The sequence below is a fragment of the Narcine bancroftii genome, chromosome 3, assembly GCF_036971445.1.
Source record: "Narcine bancroftii isolate sNarBan1 chromosome 3, sNarBan1.hap1, whole genome shotgun sequence".
Taxonomy (NCBI): Eukaryota; Metazoa; Chordata; class Chondrichthyes; order Torpediniformes; family Narcinidae; genus Narcine; species Narcine bancroftii.
The window spans coordinates 13,742,125-13,761,870 of NC_091471.1; the positions used below are offsets into that span (position 1 = coordinate 13,742,125).

At 47.4% G+C, this 19,746-nt stretch overlaps 1 protein-coding gene across 6 annotated transcripts in view; it reads right to left on the reverse strand.

The window, feature by feature from the left end:
• adissp (adipose secreted signaling protein) overlaps positions 1 to 19,746 on the reverse strand; it is a 150,254-nt gene that overhangs the window by 67,410 nt on the left and 63,098 nt on the right. For all 6 annotated transcript variants that reach the window (XR_011353256.1, XR_011353255.1, XR_011353254.1 and 3 more), the window contains exon 4: positions 8,219 to 8,357. Coding sequence is in view for 2 of the 6 variants with exons in the window: in XM_069923506.1 (XP_069779607.1) it covers positions 8,219 to 8,357 (139 nt within the window). In the remaining 4 variants the exon portion in view is untranslated. The remainder of the gene's footprint in view (positions 1 to 8,218; positions 8,358 to 19,746) is intronic.

Genomic DNA, 19,746 nt, shown 5'->3' on the forward strand with positions numbered 1-19,746 from the left:
AGGTACGCACCAGCAAGCTGCCAATAAGAAAGATTTGTTCGAATTCTAAGAGACTGTGCCCAGGCTCAGTATCCCACATTGGCCTTACAATATTTTAAGAAGTGTCATCTCTCGATTTGTATGCTACCCCTTCCATCTTTTGTAAGTCTCCACACCTTTAGATCCTAACTTCCAAAGTTGGTCCTTAAACCAGACCACGTCATCTCAGAGTTTGTCAGAACAACTTCTTTATGGCCTAGAGTCAAATTTTAGTCTGATTCTGCTATTATTAACTGCTTTGTGACCTTTTCCTCTGTGAAACAATAATTGCTGTTGATGTGAATATTTAACCCAATCTCGTTCTCACTTTGTACAAGTCTAATTGATCCTCGATTACTGCAGACCACGTTTCCAGACATAATTGCTCACAGAGGGACATTAGAAGCTCTTAAAGCAGATAAATATACTTGTTAGGGACCAGACTGAAAGGTTAGTGCCCAGCAGATCAAATTAGATAACATCCCCACCATACTGTAAGGAGCTTTCAAGGAAAAATTAACCGTCAGCTGATTAAGCTCAGTAGCCAGGGAAATGCACGAGAGAGAGAGAAATGCCATTTATCGCATCAGGCTTGCAGATGACACAACAGTCATTGGCCTCATCAGAAACAGCGATGAATCGCACTGCAGAGAAGAGGCGGAAAATCACAAGAAATGGTGCGAGAGGAACAAGCCAAGTCTCAACTTCGACAAGGTAGGGTGGGGTTGCTGTAGAGATATGGATTGGAAGTCAATCCACAGGACCATAGGAGTGGCAGAGAGGATCACTAGAGTCTCCCTCCCCCCCCCCCCCCCCATCGATGCCTTATTACGTGAACAGGCCACGCAAAATCATGGAGAACCCCTTCCACCCCACACACAGCATCTCTCAGCTGCTCCCGTCGGAGAACAGATACGGGAGGATTAGAGCCAGCACCGTCGGGCTGAGGATCAGCTGCTACCCACAAGGTGGTGAGAATGCTGAACGACCAATAACCATCTGAGATTGTCATATTCATGGAACAATATTTATTTCTGTATTTGTACAGATTAAATACTTGTCCTGCATAGTATTGCTTGTCTATATGTGTGTTATGCCTGTTTTGGTTTGCACGTTTTGCATCGAGGACCGGAGAACGGTGTTGCGTCAGGCTGTATTTGTGCAATCAACTGACAATAAACTTGACTGATCATACCTAATGGGCCACTCTTCCCACTCATTTCCTGTCCTACTTGGTGAAAAGTACAAGTGCTCAGTTGGAAGTTACTCCTAAATTCAGTCACAGCTTCAGTCTCTTGAAACCCACCAAATACCCTACAAAGAAATGCAGATTAGCAGTCAACATTAGCCAGGAACTGAACCCAGGATGTCACACTACACGGCTGTACGGTGTGGCACAGCGTGGTTAGCGTAACGGCACAGGTCATCACTGGGGTGAGCACATCGCTGTTGCAATGTCAGCGGCCAGGACTCAAACATGGTGAGTTTGTACTATGTTCTTCCCGTGTCTGCGTGAGTTTCCTCCGGGTGCTCTGGTTTCCTCTCAACCTTCAAAACCTACCGGGGGGGGGAGGGTGTAGGTCAATATGGTGCAATTGAACGACACAGGCTTGAGAGCTGAAAGGGCCTGTTACTGTGCTGTATGTCTAAATTTAAACAAAAACTCAGCAACATTTTGAAGGCAAGAATCATACCCTCGGATAGAATAGAATCTTTTAAGAATATTAGAAAGGTACATGAAACTGATGGTTTTGCAAGTCGGTACAACATTTTAGGCTGAAGGGCCTTTATAGTGCTGTAGATTTCTATATTTTATGTTCAACCATTAAAACTTTGAGCACCGATACTTCTGGGAATGAAAGGCTTATCTTATCGTATGAGGAGCTCTTGGACTCATTCATTAAAATTTAGTGGAATGGTGGGGGGGGGGGGGGAAATCTCATTGAAACATTTCGAATGTTGAAAGGTGTTGACAGGGTAGATGTAGAAAGGTTGTTTCCCATGGTGGGAGAAGCAAGAGGCCCACAACTTCAGGATTGAAGGGTGTCCACTTAGAACAGAGATGCAGAGGAATCTGTTGAATTTGTGGCCACAGGTGGGTGTGGAGGCCAGTTCATTGGGTGTATTTACGGCAGGGATTGATGGGGGGGGGGGGCATGGTATGATGGCATAGGGAGAAGACATGGAAAACGCCTCTCCTGGCCGAATTAATTAATACTGACTTTTTAAAAACTTTTTAAAATACTGAAAAGTTTTAAAACTCTTCTAGAGATCTGAAAAGGCTGCAAAAAAAAATCTAAAACACAGACTGCAAAAAGAATGACTAAAGTTACAATAATGGAAGAAGCTAGGCTGACCTTTGAAGACTCAGCATCCAATCCTGGTTCCTCTCCAGCCACAATCTACTAAACCTCCTCGGATAACCTCCCCTTCTTGGGGAGCTGGAGAAGATGGCGCTGGAGCATGGAAAAAAATTACAGAAATGGGTGTAGAATCAACACACACGCACGGAACTTCACCCATGTGCACTACAGAAGTGATTTGAGTCGGAGCTTGCAGACCCAGCTTCAACTGCGGTAGCAGATCAGACATGGGCCAAGCAGAAAGCCCATATTCAATTTCAATCACTGGCTACACCTACAGAAGAAGAGGAGGAGGAGGAGATTGGAGTGGAAGAGGGAAGTCTTGTCACAGGGAGAGGAATCAGAAGAAGGAGGCCAATATATTCAAGGTAAAATTATGTTACCCCAAAACCTCTTGGTCCACAGATTTTTGATAAAACTTTTGAAAAAATTGATTCAATTAGTGAAAAAATGGATGCAAATTTTGAAGAAGTGAAAGCAGATTTTACAACTCAACTGGGAGCTATTAGAGAAGAAAGGACTGTAATGAAGACAGATATGGCAAAATGTAATAAAACTGTTGATCAAATTAAAATTAAAGTTCAAAAATTTGAAAAAGACTTTCAGGAACGTCTTAGGGAGGTAGAAGAATGTAAAGATACAATTAATAAGGTAGAAGATTCTTTTATGGTGTGGGAAGTTCAGAAGAAAGATTTATTGCAGAAAGTTGATATGTTGGAAAATGAGAGCTGAAGCAACAATGTCAAAAATGTTGGTTTGCCTGAGGATTTTGAGGGCAATAATCCAGTACAATTTTTTTTTTCAAAACTGGCTGCCTGAAATTTTGGGACCAGAGAATTTTCCAAATGGATTGAACTTGATAGACTACATAGAGCTCTCGGGGGGGGAAAAAAACTGTATCTAGGACAACCGCCACACTGTATTTTGATTAGATGTTTATGTCACCAAAATAGAGAAATGATTTTGAAAACAGCAATTCAAAATGCCAAGAACAACAAACCCCTTTTAATGATCCAGAATAACAGAGTCTTCTTCTATGCAGATTTGTGTAATCAAATTGTCAAAACAATTTAACCCAGTAAAGTCAGTTTTGTAGAAGAAGGGATATAGATTTGCTTTTTGATACCCAGCAGTTCTTAAAGTTATTTTATGGACCATTTCAAGCACAATTTTTTGCTAATAAATCTGAAGACGATGTCATTCGTCTCAACAAGGAGATCAGGAAAAATCGAAGGGAGGGACTTCACCAGGAAGACAAAAACCGACTGAGGTTCAAGTCGAAATCGATGATGATCAAGTTAAAAGAGACCTTGAAGCAGCTTACCGTACTTGATTGACTGATTGAAATTAAAGTGTGATATTCTGTCTGGGGAAGGCAGATTCTTTTTTTCTGTTTTCCTCTTCTGGGGCCTCGTGCCACTAGTGGCAAGAGCCACTTCTCGTAATTAAGAGAGTTAGTGCTGACCTAATTAGCGCTTCTGGGGGTTTTTTCTTTGATTATTTTATTATTATTTGGGGTTTCTTACTTTCTATCTTTGGAGATGTTATATGTTTTGAAAGTTGGCTGTGGAGACGAGAAGACCCGGGGTGGAGAAGGGAGCTGAGTATTTTTTTAAAATATATTATGGTAACACGTGCTTTGGATTACGTAATGTTTAATGTGAATGGGCTCATTAACCCAATTAAAAGGAAGAGAGTTTTAGCTTGTATTAAGAAGTTGGAAGTAGACATTGCTTTCCTTCAGGAAAGCCATTTAATTGAGAAAGAGCATTAAAAGTTAAAAAGAGAATGGGTTGGGAAAAAAAAGCAGAGGTTGATAGGTTTTTGATTAGCCAGGGCATCAAAGGTTAAGGGGAGAAGGCCGGGCAGTGGGGTCGAGTGGGAAAATGGATCAGCTCATGATTGAATGGCAGGACAGTCTCGATGGGCTGAATGGCTTATTTCTGCTCATACATCCCATGGAAACCATGGTTGGGGGTGAGCAGGGGATAAACAGAGGGAAAAGTAAGAATAGGAGAGGGGAAAGAGACGGAAACAGTGGTACTAGATTACATAAAATTTAAAAAAATGATGTTCATGCCATTGGGGGAACGTGATGTAGTGTTCCTAAAGTTTACATTTAGCCTCACCCAGGGACAGAAATTTGACTTGGGAATGGTTGGGGAAGATGAAATGATTGACAACTGGAAGTTCAAGGTTTGATCTGCAGACAGGGTGTGCGCATTTGGCACCCGTTGTATCGCTTCACCTCTTGGACACTCCCCAGCTTTGCTCCCCCCACACATACGTAATATAATTCCTTTGCAATTTAGTCTCGATAAAGAGCCCCGACCTGAAACGTTGACTGACCATTTCTGCCCATGGATGGTGCCTGACCTGCTGAGTCCTTGGTTTATTCAAGATTCCAGCATCTGCCTCTCAATGTGTTCCGTGAGATTAAGAAAAGGGTTAGCTTTTAAGCTGCAGGAAAGGTGGCGGTGTGATGAATGGGACAAAGGGGGTATCTGTGATGGGGCAGGGTAGAAAGGGGTCTTTCAGATTTCCAGGACATCCCCTTCGGCGCATGAGACATAAAAGTAGAGAATGTTTAAAATGGTGCCTGAATGCGTGGTGTCAATATTCAAAAAATTCTGTGTACTCAATGAGGAAAGCCACCTTACAGCTGTAACAAATGGTACACTGGCCTTAATTATGAACAGGGTTTGCCCACAAGATTAAGGAAGTTTTCCTATTGTTACAGGGATACCTTGTACAACACGGTTAATACTTTCCAACTGTGATGGAAAACCTCACTGTTCAAAGCATTATTACAATGCACTTTAATGTAATATGTTCCAATCCAACCAATTATTTATTCTTTTATCTAGAGCTCTTATGAAAATGTGCATAAAATATTTAAAAGGGATATATAAAACTTAAAAATAATAAAGATCTTCACTTGAATGCGAATTAACGCATTGGTATAGTTTCAAATCCCAGATCTTTTTCAACCTCCACAATGTCTTGAGAAACAAATTTATCCTGGCCACTGACGTCAAAGAGGCGAGGGGAGGAAGAGCAGAGGGAAGCGGCGTCCCCCGTCTCAATTAAGGGATCAGCTCTCTGGGGCAGGGCGGGGAGATAAATCGCCCGGCAGAAGACCATCACCTCTGGGCTCGGCTGCGTGGGCAGTCCCCTGGCTCAGAGACGTCAGCTGGGGGAGATGTCCGAGCCATGGAGCGCACCAGGGCTCGCTGCGAGGCAGAGGTACGAGGAGGAAGAGGAGTACACCGCACGGGGCAGCATCTTCATCTCCACCAACACAGATGCCACCAGAGGTGAGTGAAGGGATGGGGGGGGGGGGGGGGACACTTGTTAAATTATTGCACCACTGTTGGTAACACAATATTAATAAAATTTAAGAATTTGTGGTCATGACAATATTAAAATTATAACCCATTTTATATCAAAACCCGCGCTGTTCAAAACCATGTTATACAAGGTATCTCTATATACTAATTCTTAATGGGAATGTGCCTGTTTTACCAGGAACACAGAACATTAGAGCACAGTATAGGCCCTTCAGCCCACAATGTTGTACTGCCCCATATAAACCTACTCGACGCCTCACACCCATAATAAGATTTTTCTTGCATCCATCTGCCTGATCTCCTGCTCTAATAAAAGACACAGTTGCCATAAGCATAGCAGAGAAAATACTCATTGGATTTGTTCAAGAGGCAGAGGGTTTCCTGCAGGGACAGGGTGGTTCTCAACGTTTATTCACCCACCGATCACCTTAAGAATTCCTTTTCTGACTGCAGACCACCTATAACCATTAATGTGGATGGGCTCCCGAGTTCGCGCCCATTCCCAAAATTGCCTGAGGCAACAAAATCGATACATGCACCATCTTCCGCTCTAAATGGACGCCCTTCAATCCTGAAGTTCTGCCCTCTTGTCCTTGACTCTCCCACCACGGGAAACAAACTTTCTGCATCTACTCTGCCCACGCCTTTCAACATTCAAAATGTTTCACTGAGGATCCCCCTCATTCTCCTCAATTCCATCAAATACAGGGCAAGAGCCATCAAACATTCGAAGAACGAACATGCCATTCATCCTACAATAACTCTACTGAATAAGATGCGAAATTAAACTAAAACTCTGCTCCTAGTACATGAACCATATCACTGTTCCCTGCCTTGTCTCTCTCTGTGAGGGTTTTAAACACCTATGTTGTATCTGCTTCCACCACCACCTGTTCCAGGCATGTAATATTCTCCATGTAAAAACTTTCTCCCCTCATGTCTTTAAACGTCCTGCCTTCTCACGTTAAATACATGCCCTCTAGCACTTAACATTTTAACCCTGGCGAAAAAAAAATGTTGACGGTTCATGAACAAATTTCAAGTGAGATTTTTAAAAAGCAGCAAAATTCAAATACACCTCAGACCTATTCTGTCATCCAGTAAAATCACAAATGAGCCTTAACATCATTTCTCTCTCATTCCTGAGGCCAAAATCCATCAGCTGCTCTTTGAGCGACTCGATCTGGGCCAGAATACGAGAAAAGCATGGCTTTTCCTTGTTCCCTGCCAGCGTTCATCGTTAATCCCTCTCATCACGAGAACAAGGTCCATGATATTCCCCCACCCTCATCCTTCAACGCCAGAGTCTTTGGGCCGCATTCAGCTCCCCTCATAACCAATGAGCTCATGTCCCAGTAAATCAATGGCTCTCTCAGGTATATATCCAACCGTTTCAAATTCTGCCGATTCTGTAGATTCTGCCACAGGGTTCTGACCAATACAGTGTGCCTTTTTCAACATCGCCATATGTGGGGGTCAGCATCGCATCAATGCACTGCATCCCCAACAGACCAAAAATGACTATAATACAGTACAATTCTGATTATCCAAAATCCTCAATTATCTGAATTTTTAAAAAAATTCAGATAAATTAGGATATCTGAAACAAATCATAAATCCTCATTTATCTGAAAATTTTTCAGTGCCGAACTGACTCGGGATGTCGGGCTGCCAGCGGCAGCGCGGACCTGGGGCTCCCTGCAGGAGCAGGAATCTCTGGCTCCCGGCAGGAGTGAGAACCTTGGACTCCCAGCAGTAGCGCGGACCTCAGGCTCCTAGCGGCTGCGGGGACACCAGGCTCCAGGCGGCAGCGGGGACATCAGGCTCACGGCGGCTGTGGGGACACCAGGCTCCCGGTGGCTGCGGGGACATCAGGCTCCCGGCGGCAGCGGAGACATCAGGCTTCCGGCAGTGGCGGGGACATCATGGTCCTGGTGGGGAGGTGTCTGTGATCAGTGATGGCCAGCATTTTTTGTTGGTGAAAATTAAACGTTACTTTAATGCTTAAAAAGCCTTCCCTTGTTGTTTGTGTGCTGCTTAAACACTGTTAAAAGTGATTTGCTGTTGCTATTGGGCTGTTTATAAAATATCACCAGTTCTATGAAAAAAGGTTATCCAACATAGGCCTGGTCCCGACCATTTCGGATAACCAGTGTTGTACTGTATAATTGATACTCTTCTTGTCATCTATCCTCCTGGTAAGTACCACTACATTCTGACTAGAGAACCATTTGCAAGGCCTTGTGGATTTAGCTGCTTAAAGATTTAATTCCTACTTTTAGCCTTTGGTTTATTGTTGGCTTTCAAAGAGAAATCCAATTCATCCCATTCTTTATACTCCTCCTCAAGCGTTTCTCCAATTTGCGTGTGCAGTTCAATGCTCTCTCAAGCAGTGTGTCCAGTACCTAAACGCATCGCATAGGAAAGTTTATCCTCACCATGCATGCAGCCATTATCTTCAAATTAATTCTTGGAAAAGAGGCTCACCTTCTGGTACGGGAGCAATTTCAATCACCTTCAGGTAGGGGCTCGGCAGCGGGATGGAGCAGGGTCCTTGGCCCAGGCTGTGTGCGGCTGGAAGCAAGAACGTGATCTCATATTTGTGGCTAATCTTCAAGAAACCCACCTAGAACAAGGCAGAGAAGAGCTTCAGAACACAGCTGACTTTTATGGATCAATACCATTTCCATTGCTGACATGTCTGTCCATGGTTGAGACCACCTACAAATTGGAGGAACAACACCTCATTTTGTGCCTGGAATCCCTACAATCCGCCAACCAATTTCCATTAAAACCCTCCCTTTCCATTCATCTTCACACCCTTGTCTCTTCCTGTTCTCTCTCTCTCCCTCCTCCTCCCCCTTTGTCTCTTTTCATAGAACCAAAATCAATTCTCACCTTTCCTCTTTTCATATCCAATTAACACCTTTTGTCTTTGGAATGGAGTCCTTCCCCTCCCATTTTTCTCTGCTTCTTTCCCCAGTCCTTATTCAGATGCCTGCCAGCTTTTTGTTTATACCTTGAAGAAGGGCTCAGGCTCGACACATCAGTAATATAGCTTTACATCCTATGTACTGTGACAGAGTATATAGATATGTTTTGGGGAGATAAATTGGGAAAGGTTTGTTAGTGTAGGTCACATACAAACACTTTAAAACAGATCTTATTTAAAATATTGGAGCTCTGAAAATGAGAGACATATCAGGGCCTCAGAGCATTTGCAAAAGTTTTGAAGAGTGTTCAAGAGACTTCACTAATGGATTGTTGTTTACAAGAGGCAATGGATGAGAGAGCTTGTCAGAGTTGCTTCTGTCCAGAGCTATTCTAGGAGAGTCGTGTGGTTTGGCAAGCAGAGAGAGAGACAGACAGGCTTTCACTCCGTGTGAGAGAGACAGACAGACAGACAGACAGACAGTGTTACAGCCAGCAGAAGCAGCTGGGTCTGGAACAGAACAAGCTGGCAAGCTTGGGCAAAGCCCCATTTGGAAGACGGCCTGGTTAAAGCCCTTGTGATTCATGCAAGAGGAGAGGACTTGCTGTCTAATGTTTCACTTGGAATAAGGGAAACAAAAAGGAACTCTGTGGTGACCTGAAAGAAAGAGGTTATCATCTGAAGAACCCTGAGGGGGCAAGTTTTGTCAGCAAGACACTGAGGTGACTGATGGAAGTATGTCAGTTGTAGTTGTCCTGGGACAACAAATCTCTCTCTGAAAACTGACAAGAACCTTCCTGAGCGGTAACCATTTATCTTTCGAGCGCCAAAGCCTGGTGAACTTGATAAATGTTTAATTCTGTGCACAGTCTAAGAATTGCCTGCAACCAGTGAACTTGGAGGAGTGAGAAGTGAGATGGAACTGTGAAACAAAGAACTTTTCTGAACTTACACACACGGGCACATAGAATTAGAAGGGGGTTAGGTTAGGTTAATTAAGTCAATAGTGATAAGTTAAAGTTTGATTCTATTTTCATGTTGAAAGATAATTAAAAACAACTTTTGTTCAAGTGACCATTTGTCGGTGAATATCTATTGGTGCTGGGGTTTGGGGGTCCCATTGGGCTCAGAACAGGACGCTGCGAGATCTGCTGATTTCCTCCAGCATTTCTGTGCTTTTTTTTTACTACACTCACACTTCTGGGTTTAACTCCCTCCTCCATCCTTCCCTCATTCCATTGTCAATTTCCTCCCTCCCTCCTGCCATTCACCTGCATTCCCTCAATCCACCATATGCCTGCCCACGTCTTCTCCTTCCTCTGACTTCATTCTCTCCCCCCCTCCACCTACATTCCATCTCCATCATTTGCCTTCCCCCAAAATCCCCTCCTGCCCCCCATGATCCCCAAATCAATAATTTGCCAGCCCATTTTCTATTACTCCTTTCTTCTTTCACCCACATTCTCTCCCTTCTCCGACTTCATTCCCTCCCTCCATCCTTCCGCTTTTCCTCCATCATCTGCCCACATTCTCTCCCTCCCTTCCTCTACCCGCTCCCCTCTCTCCTCTGACTCTTCTCTCTCTCCCTCACCTGCCCACATTCCCTCATTCTCCTCCTGCCCCTCTGCAGAAATACATGGATATTAAGATTGCAACAGGATGACAGTTACTTTGGTTTAGCTGGGAAAATTTGGGATATGGAATCGAGAATTCTGGGGAACAGGCAGAGAAGAGTTGAACCAACATAGATCAGACAGACTCAGACAGAATGACAGAGCAGGTTTACATGTCCCAGCCCTGTTCATATTTTGTTAAATTCTTGGATTCCTTTGTTTAGATCTGAATGGTAGTGCAAGTTTAAACAACCAATGTGCACAATCTGTGAAATATGTCAACAGATTAGTGCTGACTGTGTTCAATGTAACAATCAAATCCTCAGCTTTGTCAACTAATCTCCTTCGATCAAAGATAAACTGGTGTACTCCAAAAGAGTGTCTCAAATGAGCAACCGATGGCTATTCCAGAAATTGGCAGCGAACTACACTACATTATTCTGGCAACTGCTCCAGCTTTTAAAGGTCATGAAATGCTTCCCAACTGAATACAGGGAAAGATTAAACAGGTTCGGACTTTATTCCCTGGAGCGGAAAAGAATGAGGGGAGATTTGATACAGGTTTACAAAATTATGAGGGGTATGGACAGAGTAAATGCGAGTAGACTCCTTCCACTTAAATAAGGATAGATAAATACAAGAGGACATGGCTTGAGGGTGAGAGGGGAAACATTTAGGGGGATCTCCTTCACTCAGGGAGTGGTGGGAATGTAGAAAGAGCTGCCATCTGACGTGGTAAATGCGGGCTCTCTCTTAAGTTTTAAGAATAAACCAGTTAGAGACGTGGATGGGAGAGGTCTGGAGGATTATGGAATGGGTGCAGGTCAGTAGGGGTAGCGGTATGATGTTTTGGCATAGAAGGGCCAAATGGCCTGCATTCTGTGTTGTAGTGTTTTATGGTTCTACAGTCATACCGCATGGAACAGGCCCTTTGCCCCAACTCTGTTGGCCTTCTGTCCCATTTGTGTGCATTTACTCCTTTGTGTTCTAAACCCTTCCTGACCATACATCTGTCCAAATGTCTATTGAATGTTAAAATTGTGACCACTTATATAGCTTTCCCTAACAGCTTGTTCCAGATACGGACCATGCTCCGAGTGAAAACTTAGGTTCACACCCCCACCCAAGTCCATCTTAAATCTCTCTCCTCTAACCTAGGTTAGCATAATGGTCAGCCCAATGTTGTTACAGTGCCAGAGACTAGGACCTATGTTCGAATCCTGCCCTGTCTGCAAGGACTTTGTATGTTCTCCCCGTATCTGTGTGGGTTTTCTCCAGGTGCTCCGGTTTTCTCCCACCATTAAAAAAAAAACACACTGGGGTTTGTAGGTCAATTGGAAGGCATGGGCTCATGGGCCAAAAGGGCCTGCTATCAGGCTCTATGTCTAAATTTAAATTTAACCTTAAGCCCATATCCACTACTCATCTAATCAGTGAATATTCACTTTATTCCCTCTCCTCATGATTTTATAAACCTCTGTGTGGTCTCGCTTAATGCTCAGAAAAATAAAGGTGGTCTAACCTTCCCCATACAACCAGAGATCATGACAGCACAGAAAACAGGCTTTCAGCCCTTCTAGTCTATTAATCTGCTGAGTCCCACTGATCTGCACCCAGGCCATAGCCCTCCACACCACTCCTATCGATGTACTTGTCCAGATTTCACTTAAATGTGGAAACAGAGGTGGGGGTGTCATGTGATGTAATAGAAGCAGGAGATGGGGGTGTCATGTGATGTAGTAGAAGCAGGAGATGGGGGTGTCATGTGATGTAGTAGAAGCAGGAGATGGGGGTGTCATGTGATGTAGTAGAAGCAGGAGATGGGGGTGTCATGTGATGTAGTAGAAGCAGGAGATGGGGGTGTCATGTGATGCGGTAGAAGCAGGAGATGGGGGTGTCGTGATGCGGTAGAAGCAGGAGATGGGGGTGTCATGTGATGCGGTAGAAGCAGGAGATGGGGGTGTCATGTGATGTAGTAGAAGCAGGAGATGGGGTGTCATGTGATGCGGTAGAAGCAGGAGGTGGGGCTGTCATGTGATGTAGTAGAAGCAGGAGATGGGGGTGTCATGTGATGCGGTAGAAGCAGGAGATGGGGGTGTCATGTGATGCGGTAGAAGCAGAAGATGGGGGTGTCATGTGATGCGGTAGAAGCAGGAGATGGGGGTGTCATGTGATGTAGTAGAAGCAGGAGATGGGGTGTCATGTGATGCGGTAGAAGCAGGAGGTGGGGCTGTCATGTGATGTAGTAGAAGCAGGAGATGGGGGTGTCATGTGATGCGGTAGAAGCAGGAGATGGGGGTGTCATGTGATGCGGTAGAAGCAGGAGATGGGGGTGTCATGTGATGCGGTAGAAGCAGGAGATGGGGGTGTCATGTGATGCGGTAGAAGCAGGAGATGGGGCTGTCATGTGATGTAGTAGAAGCAGGAGATGGGGGTGTCATGTGATGCGGTAGAAGCAGGAGATGGGGGTGTCATGTGATGTAGTAGAAGCAGGAGATGGGGGTGTCATGTGATGTAGTAGAAGCAGGAGATGGGGGTGTCATGTGATGTAGTAGAAGCAGGAGATGGGGGTGTCATGTGATGTAGTAGAATCAGGAGATGGGGGTGTCATGTGATGTAGTAGAAGCAGGAGATGGGGGTGTCATGTGACGTAGTAGAAGCAGGAGATGGGGGTGTCATGTGATGCGGTAGAAGCAGGAGATGGGGCTGTCATGTGATGTAGTAGAAGCAGGAGATGGGGGTGTCATGTGATGCGGTAGAAGCAGGAGATGGGGGTGTCATGTGATGTAGTAGAAGCAGGAGATGGGGGTGTCATGTGATGTAGTAGAAGCAGGAGATGGGGGTGTCATGTGATGTAGTAGAAGCAGGAGATGGGGGTGTCATGTGATGTAGTAGAAGCAGGAGATGGGGGTGTCATGTGATGTAGTAGAAGCAGGAGATGGGGGTGTCATGTGATGTAGTAGAAGCAGGAGATGGGGGTGTCATGTGATGCGGTAGAAGCAGGAGATGGGGCTGTCATGTGATGTAGTAGAAGCAGGAGATGGGGGTGTCATGTGATGCGGTAGAAGCAGGAGATGGGGGTGTCATGTGATGTAGTAGAAGCAGGAGATGGGGGTGTCATGTGATGTAGTAGAAGCAGGAGATGGGGGTGTCATGTGATGTAGTAGAAGCAGGAGATGTGGGTGTCATGTGATGCGGTAGAAGCAGGAGATGGGGCTGTCATGTGATGTAGTAGAAGCAGGAGATGGGGGTGTCATGTGATGCGGTAGAAGCAGGAGATGGGGGTGTCATGTGATGTAGTAGAAGCAGGAGATGGGAGTGTCATGTGATGCAGTAGAAGCAGGAGATGGGGGTGTGATGTGATGTAATAGAAGCAAGAGATGGGGGTATCATGTGATGCGGTAGAAGCAGGAGGTTGGGGTGTCATGTGATGTAGTAGAAGCAGGAGATGGGGGTGTCATGTGATGTAGTAGAAGCAGGAGATGGGGGTGTCATGTGATGCGGTAGAAGCAGGAGGTGGGGGTGTCATGTGATGCGGTAGAAGCAGGAGGTGCGGCTGTCATGTGATGTAGTAGAAGCAGGAGATGGGGGTGTCATGTGATGCGGTAGAAGCAGGAGGTTGGGGTGTCATGTGATGCGGTAGAAGCAGGAGGTGGGGCTGTCATGTGATGTAGTAGAAGCAGGAGATGGGGGTGTCATGTGATGCGGTAGAAGCAGGAGGTTGGGGTGTCATGTGATGCGGTAGAAGCAGGAGGTGGGGCTGTCATGTGATGTAGTAGAAGCAGGAGATGGGGGTGTCATGTGATGCGGTAGAAGCAGGAGGTTGGGGTGTCATGTGATGCGGTAGAAGCAGAAGATGGGGGTGTCATGTGATGCGGTAGAAGCAGGAGATGGGGGTGTCATGTGATACGGTAGAAGCAGGAGATGGGGGTGTCATGTGATGTAGTAGAAGCAGGAGATGGGGGTGTCATGTGATGCGGTAGAAGCAGGAGATGGGGGTGTCATGTGATGCGGTAGAAGCAGGAGATGGGGGTGTCATGTGATGTAGTAGAAGCAGGAGATGGGGTGTCATGTGATGCGGTAGAAGCAGGAGGTGGGGCTGTCATGTGATGTAGTAGAAGCAGGAGATGGGGGTGTCATGTGATGCGGTAGAAGCAGGAGATGGGGGTGTCATGTGATGCGGTAGAAGCAGGAGATGGGGGTGTCATGTGATGCGGTAGAAGCAGGAGATGGGGGTGTCATGTGATGCGGTAGAAGCAGGAGATGGGGCTGTCATGTGATGTAGTAGAAGCAGGAGATGGGGGTGTCATGTGATGCGGTAGAAGCTGGAGATGGGGGTGTCATGTGATGTAGTAGAAGCAGGAGATGGGGGTGTCATGTGATGTACTAGAAGCAGGAGATGGGGGTGTCATGTGATGCGGTAGAAGCAGGAGGTTGGGGTGTCATGTGATGCGGTAGAAGCAGGAGGTGGGGCTGTCATGTGATGTAGTAGAAGCAGGAGATGGGGGTGTCATGTGATGCGGTAGAAGCAGGAGGTTGGGGTGTCATGTGATGCGGTAGAAGCAGGAGGTGGGGCTGTCATGTGATGTAGTAGAAGCAGGAGATGGGGGTGTCATGTGATGCGGTAGAAGCAGGAGGTTGGGGTGTCATGTGATGCGGTAGAAGCAGAAGATGGGGGTGTCATGTGATGCGGTAGAAGCAGGAGATGGGGGTGTCATGTGATACGGTAGAAGCAGGAGATGGGGGTGTCATGTGATGTAGTAGAAGCAGGAGATGGGGGTGTCATGTGATGCGGTAGAAGCAGGAGATGGGGGTGTCATGTGATGCGGTAGAAGCAGGAGATGGGGGTGTCATGTGATGTAGTAGAAGCAGGAGATGGGGTGTCATGTGATGCGGTAGAAGCAGGAGGTGGGGCTGTCATGTGATGTAGTAGAAGCAGGAGATGGGGGTGTCATGTGATGCGGTAGAAGCAGGAGATGGGGGTGTCATGTGATGCGGTAGAAGCAGGAGATGGGGGTGTCATGTGATGCGGTAGAAGCAGGAGATGGGGGTGTCATGTGATGCGGTAGAAGCAGGAGATGGGGCTGTCATGTGATGTAGTAGAAGCAGGAGATGGGGGTGTCATGTGATGCGGTAGAAGCTGGAGATGGGGGTGTCATGTGATGTAGTAGAAGCAGGAGATGGGGGTGTCATGTGATGTACTAGAAGCAGGAGATGGGGGTGTCATGTGATGTAGTAGAAGCAGGAGATGGGGGTGTCATGTGATGTAGTAGAAGCAGGAGATGGGGGTGTCATGTGATGTAGTAGAAGCAGGAGATGGGGGTGTCATGTGATGTAGTAGAAGCAGGAGATGGGGGTGTCATGTGATGCGGTAGAAGCAGGAGGTGGGGCTGTCATGTGATGTAGTAGAAGCAGGAGATGGGGGTGTCATGTGATGCGGTAGAAGCAGGAGGTTGGGGTGTCATGTGATGCGGTAGAAGCAGAAGATGGGGGTGTCATGTGATGCGGTAGAAGCAGGAGATGGGGGTGTCATGTGATACGGTAGAAGCAGGAGATGGGGGTGTCATGTGATGTAGTAGAAGCAGGAGATGGGGGTGTCATGTGATGCGGTAGAAGCAGGAGATGGGGGTGTCATGTGATGCGGTAGAAGCAGGAGATGGGGGTGTCATGTGATGTAGTAGAAGCAGGAGATGGGGTGTCATGTGATGCGGTAGAAGCAGGAGGTGGGGCTGTCATGTGATGTAGTAGAAGCAGGAGATGGGGGTGTCATGTGATGCGGTAGAAGCAGGAGATGGGGGTGTCATGTGATGCGGTAGAAGCAGGAGATGGGGGTGTCATGTGATGCGGTCGAAGCAGGAGATGGGGGTGTCATGTGATGCGGTAGAAGCAGGAGATGGGGCTGTCATGTGATGTAGTAGAAGCAGGAGATGGGGGTGTCATGTGATGCGGTAGAAGCTGGAGATGGGGGTGTCATGTGATGTAGTAGAAGCAGGAGATGGGGGTGTCATGTGATGTACTAGAAGCAGGAGATGGGGGTGTCATGTGATGTAGTAGAAGCAGGAGATGGGGGTGTCATGTGATGTAGTAGAATCAGGAGATGGGGGTGTCATGTGATGTAGTAGAAGCAGGAGATGGGGGTGTCATGTGATGTAGTAGAAGCAGGAGATGGGGGTGTCATGTGATGCGGTAGAAGCAGGAGATGGGGCTGTCATGTGATGTAGTAGAAGCAGGAGATGGGGGTGTCATGTGATGCGGTAGAAGCAGGAGATGGGGGTGTCATGTGATGTAGTAGAAGCAGGAGATGGGGGTGTCATGTGATGTAGTAGAAGCAGGAGATGGGGGTGTCATGTGATGTATTAGAAGCAGGAGATGGGGGTGTCATGTGATGTAGTAGAAGCAGGAGATGGGGGTGTCATGTGATGTAGTAGAAGCAGGAGATGGGGGTGTCATGTGATGTGGTAGAAGCAGGAGATGGGGCTGTCATGTGATGTAGTAGAAGCAGGAGATGGGGGTGTCATGTGATGCGGTAGAAGCAGGAGATGGGGGTGTCATGTGATGTAGTAGAAGCAGGAGATGGGGGTGTCATGTGATGTAGTAGAAGCAGGAGATGGGGGTGTCATGTGATGTAGTAGAAGCAGGAGATGGGGGTGTCATGTGATGCGGTAGAAGCAGGAGATGGGGCTGTCATGTGATGTAGTAGAAGCAGGAGATGGGGGTGTCATGTGATGCGGTAGAAGCAGGAGATGGGGGTGTCATGTGATGTAGTAGAAGCAGGAGATGGGAGTGTCATGTGATGCAGTAGAAGCAGGAGATGGGGGTGTCATGTGATGTAATAGAAGCAAGAGATGGGGGTATCATGTGATGCGGTAGAAGCAGGAGGTTGGGGTGTCATGTGATGTAGTAGAAGCAGGAGATGGGGGTGTCATGTGATGTAGTAGAAGCAGGAGATGGGGGTGTCATGTGATGCGGTAGAAGCAGGAGGTGGGGGTGTCATGTGATGCGGTAGAAGCAGGAGGTGCGGCTGACATGTGATGTAGTAGAAGCGGGAGATGGGGGTGTCATGTGATGCGGTAGAAGCAGGAGGTTGGGGTGTCATGTGATGCGGTAGAAGCAGGAGGTGGGGCTGTCATGTGATGTAGTAGAAGCAGGAGATGGGGGTGTCATGTGATGCGGTAGAAGCAGGAGGTTGGGGTGTCATGTGATGCGGTAGAAGCAGGAGGTGGGGCTGTCATGTGATGTAGTAGAAGCAGGAGATGGGGGTGTCATGTGATGCGGTAGAAGCAGGAGGTTGGGGTGTCATGTGATGCGGTAGAAGCAGAAGATGGGGGTGTCATGTGATGCGGTAGAAGCAGGAGATGGGGGTGTCATGTGATACGGTAGAAGCAGGAGATGGGGGTGTCATGTAATGTAGTAGAAGCAGGAGATGGGGGTGTCATGTGATGCGGTAGAAGCAGGAGGTTGGGGTGTCATGTGATGCGGTAGAAGCAGAAGATGGGGGTGTCATGTGATGCGGTAGAAGCAGGAGATGGGGGTGTCATGTGATACGGTAGAAGCAGGAGATGGGGGTGTCATGTGATGTAGTAGAAGCAGGAGATGGGGGTGTCATGTGATGCGGTAGAAGCAGCAGATGGGGGCGTCATGTGATGTAGTAGAAGCAGGAGATGGGGGTGTCATGTGATGCAGTAGAAGCAGGAGATGGGGGTGTCATGTGATGCGGTAGAAGCAGGAGGTTGGGGTGTCATGTGATGTGGTAGAAGCAGGAGGTGGGGCTGTCATGTGATGTAGTAGAAGCAGGAGATGGGGGTGTCATGTGATGCGGTAGAAGCAGGAGGTTGGGGTGTCATGTGATGCGGTAGAAGCAGAAGATGGGGGTGTCATGTGATGCGGTAGAAGCAGGAGATGGGGGTGTCATGTGATACGGTAGAAGCAGGAGATGGGGGTGTCACGTGATGTAGTAGAAGCAGGAGATGGGGGTGTCATGTGATGCGGTAGAAGCAGGAGATGGGGGTGACATGTGATGTAGTAGAAGCAGGAGATGGGGGTGTCATGTGATGCAGTAGAAGCAGGAGATGGGGGTGTCATGTGATGTAATAGAAGCAAGAGATGGGGGTATCATGTGATGCGGTAGAAGCAGGAGGTGGGGGTGTCATGTGATGTAGTAGAAGCAGGAGATGGGGGTGTCATGTGATGCGGTAGAAGCAGGAGATGGGGGTGTCATGTGATGCGGTAGAAGCAGGAGATGGGGGTGTCATGTGATGCGGTAGAAGCAGGAGATGGGGGTGTCATGTGATACGGTAGAAGCAGGAGATGGGGGTGTCATGTGATGCGGTAGAAGCAGGAGATGGGGGTGTCATGTGATGCGGTAGAAGCAGGAGATGGGGGTGTCATGTGATGCGGTAGAAGCAGGAGATGGGGGTGTCATGTGATGCGGTAGAAGCAGGAGATGGGGGTGTCATGTGATGCGGTAGAAGCAGGAGATGGGGGTGTCATGTGATGTAATAGAAGCAGGAGATGGGGTTGTCATGTGATGCGGTAGAAGCAGGAGGTTGGGGTGTCATGTGATGTAGTAGAAGCAGGAGGTGGGGCTGTCATGTGATGTAGTAGAAGCAGGAGATGGGGGTGTCATGTGATGCGGTAGAAGCAGGAGATGGGGGTGTCATGTGATGTAGTAGAAGCAGGAGATGGGGGTGTCATGTGATGCGGTAGAAGCAGGAGATGGGGGTGTCATGTGATGTAGTAGAAGCAGGAGATGGGGGTGTCATGTGATGCGGTAGAAGCAGGAGATGGGGTGTCATGTGATGCGGTAGAAGCAGGAGATGGGGGTGTCATGTGATGTAGTAGAAGCAGGAGATGGGGGTGTCATGTGATGCGGTAGAAGCAGGAGGTTGGGGTGTCATGTCATGTAGTAGAAGCAGGAGGTGGGGCTGTCATGTGATGTAGTAGAAGCAGGAGATGGGGGTGTCATGTGATGCGGTAGAAGCAGGAGATGGGGGTGTCATGTGATGTAGTAGATGCAGGAGATGGGGGTGTCATGTGATGTGGTAGAAGCAGGAGATGGGGGTGTCATGTGATGCGGTAGAAGCAGGAGATGGGGGTGTCATGTAATGTAGTAGAAGCAGGAGATGGGGGTGTCATGTGATGCGGTAGAAGCAGGAGATGGGGGTGTCATGTGATGCGGTAGAAGCAGGAGATGGGGTTGTCATGTGATGTAGTAGAAGCAGGAGATGGGGGTGTCATGTGATGCGGTAGAAGCAGGAGGTTGGGGTGTCATGTGATGTAGTAGAAGCAGGAGGTGGGGCTGTCATGTGATGCAGTAGAAGCAGGAGATGGGGGTGTCATGTGATGCGGTAGAAGCAGGAGATGGGGGTGTCATGTGATGTAGTAGAAGCAGGAGATGGGGTGTCATGTGATGCGGTAGAAGCAGGAGGTGGGGCTGTCATGTGATGTAGTAGAAGCAGGAGATGGGGGTG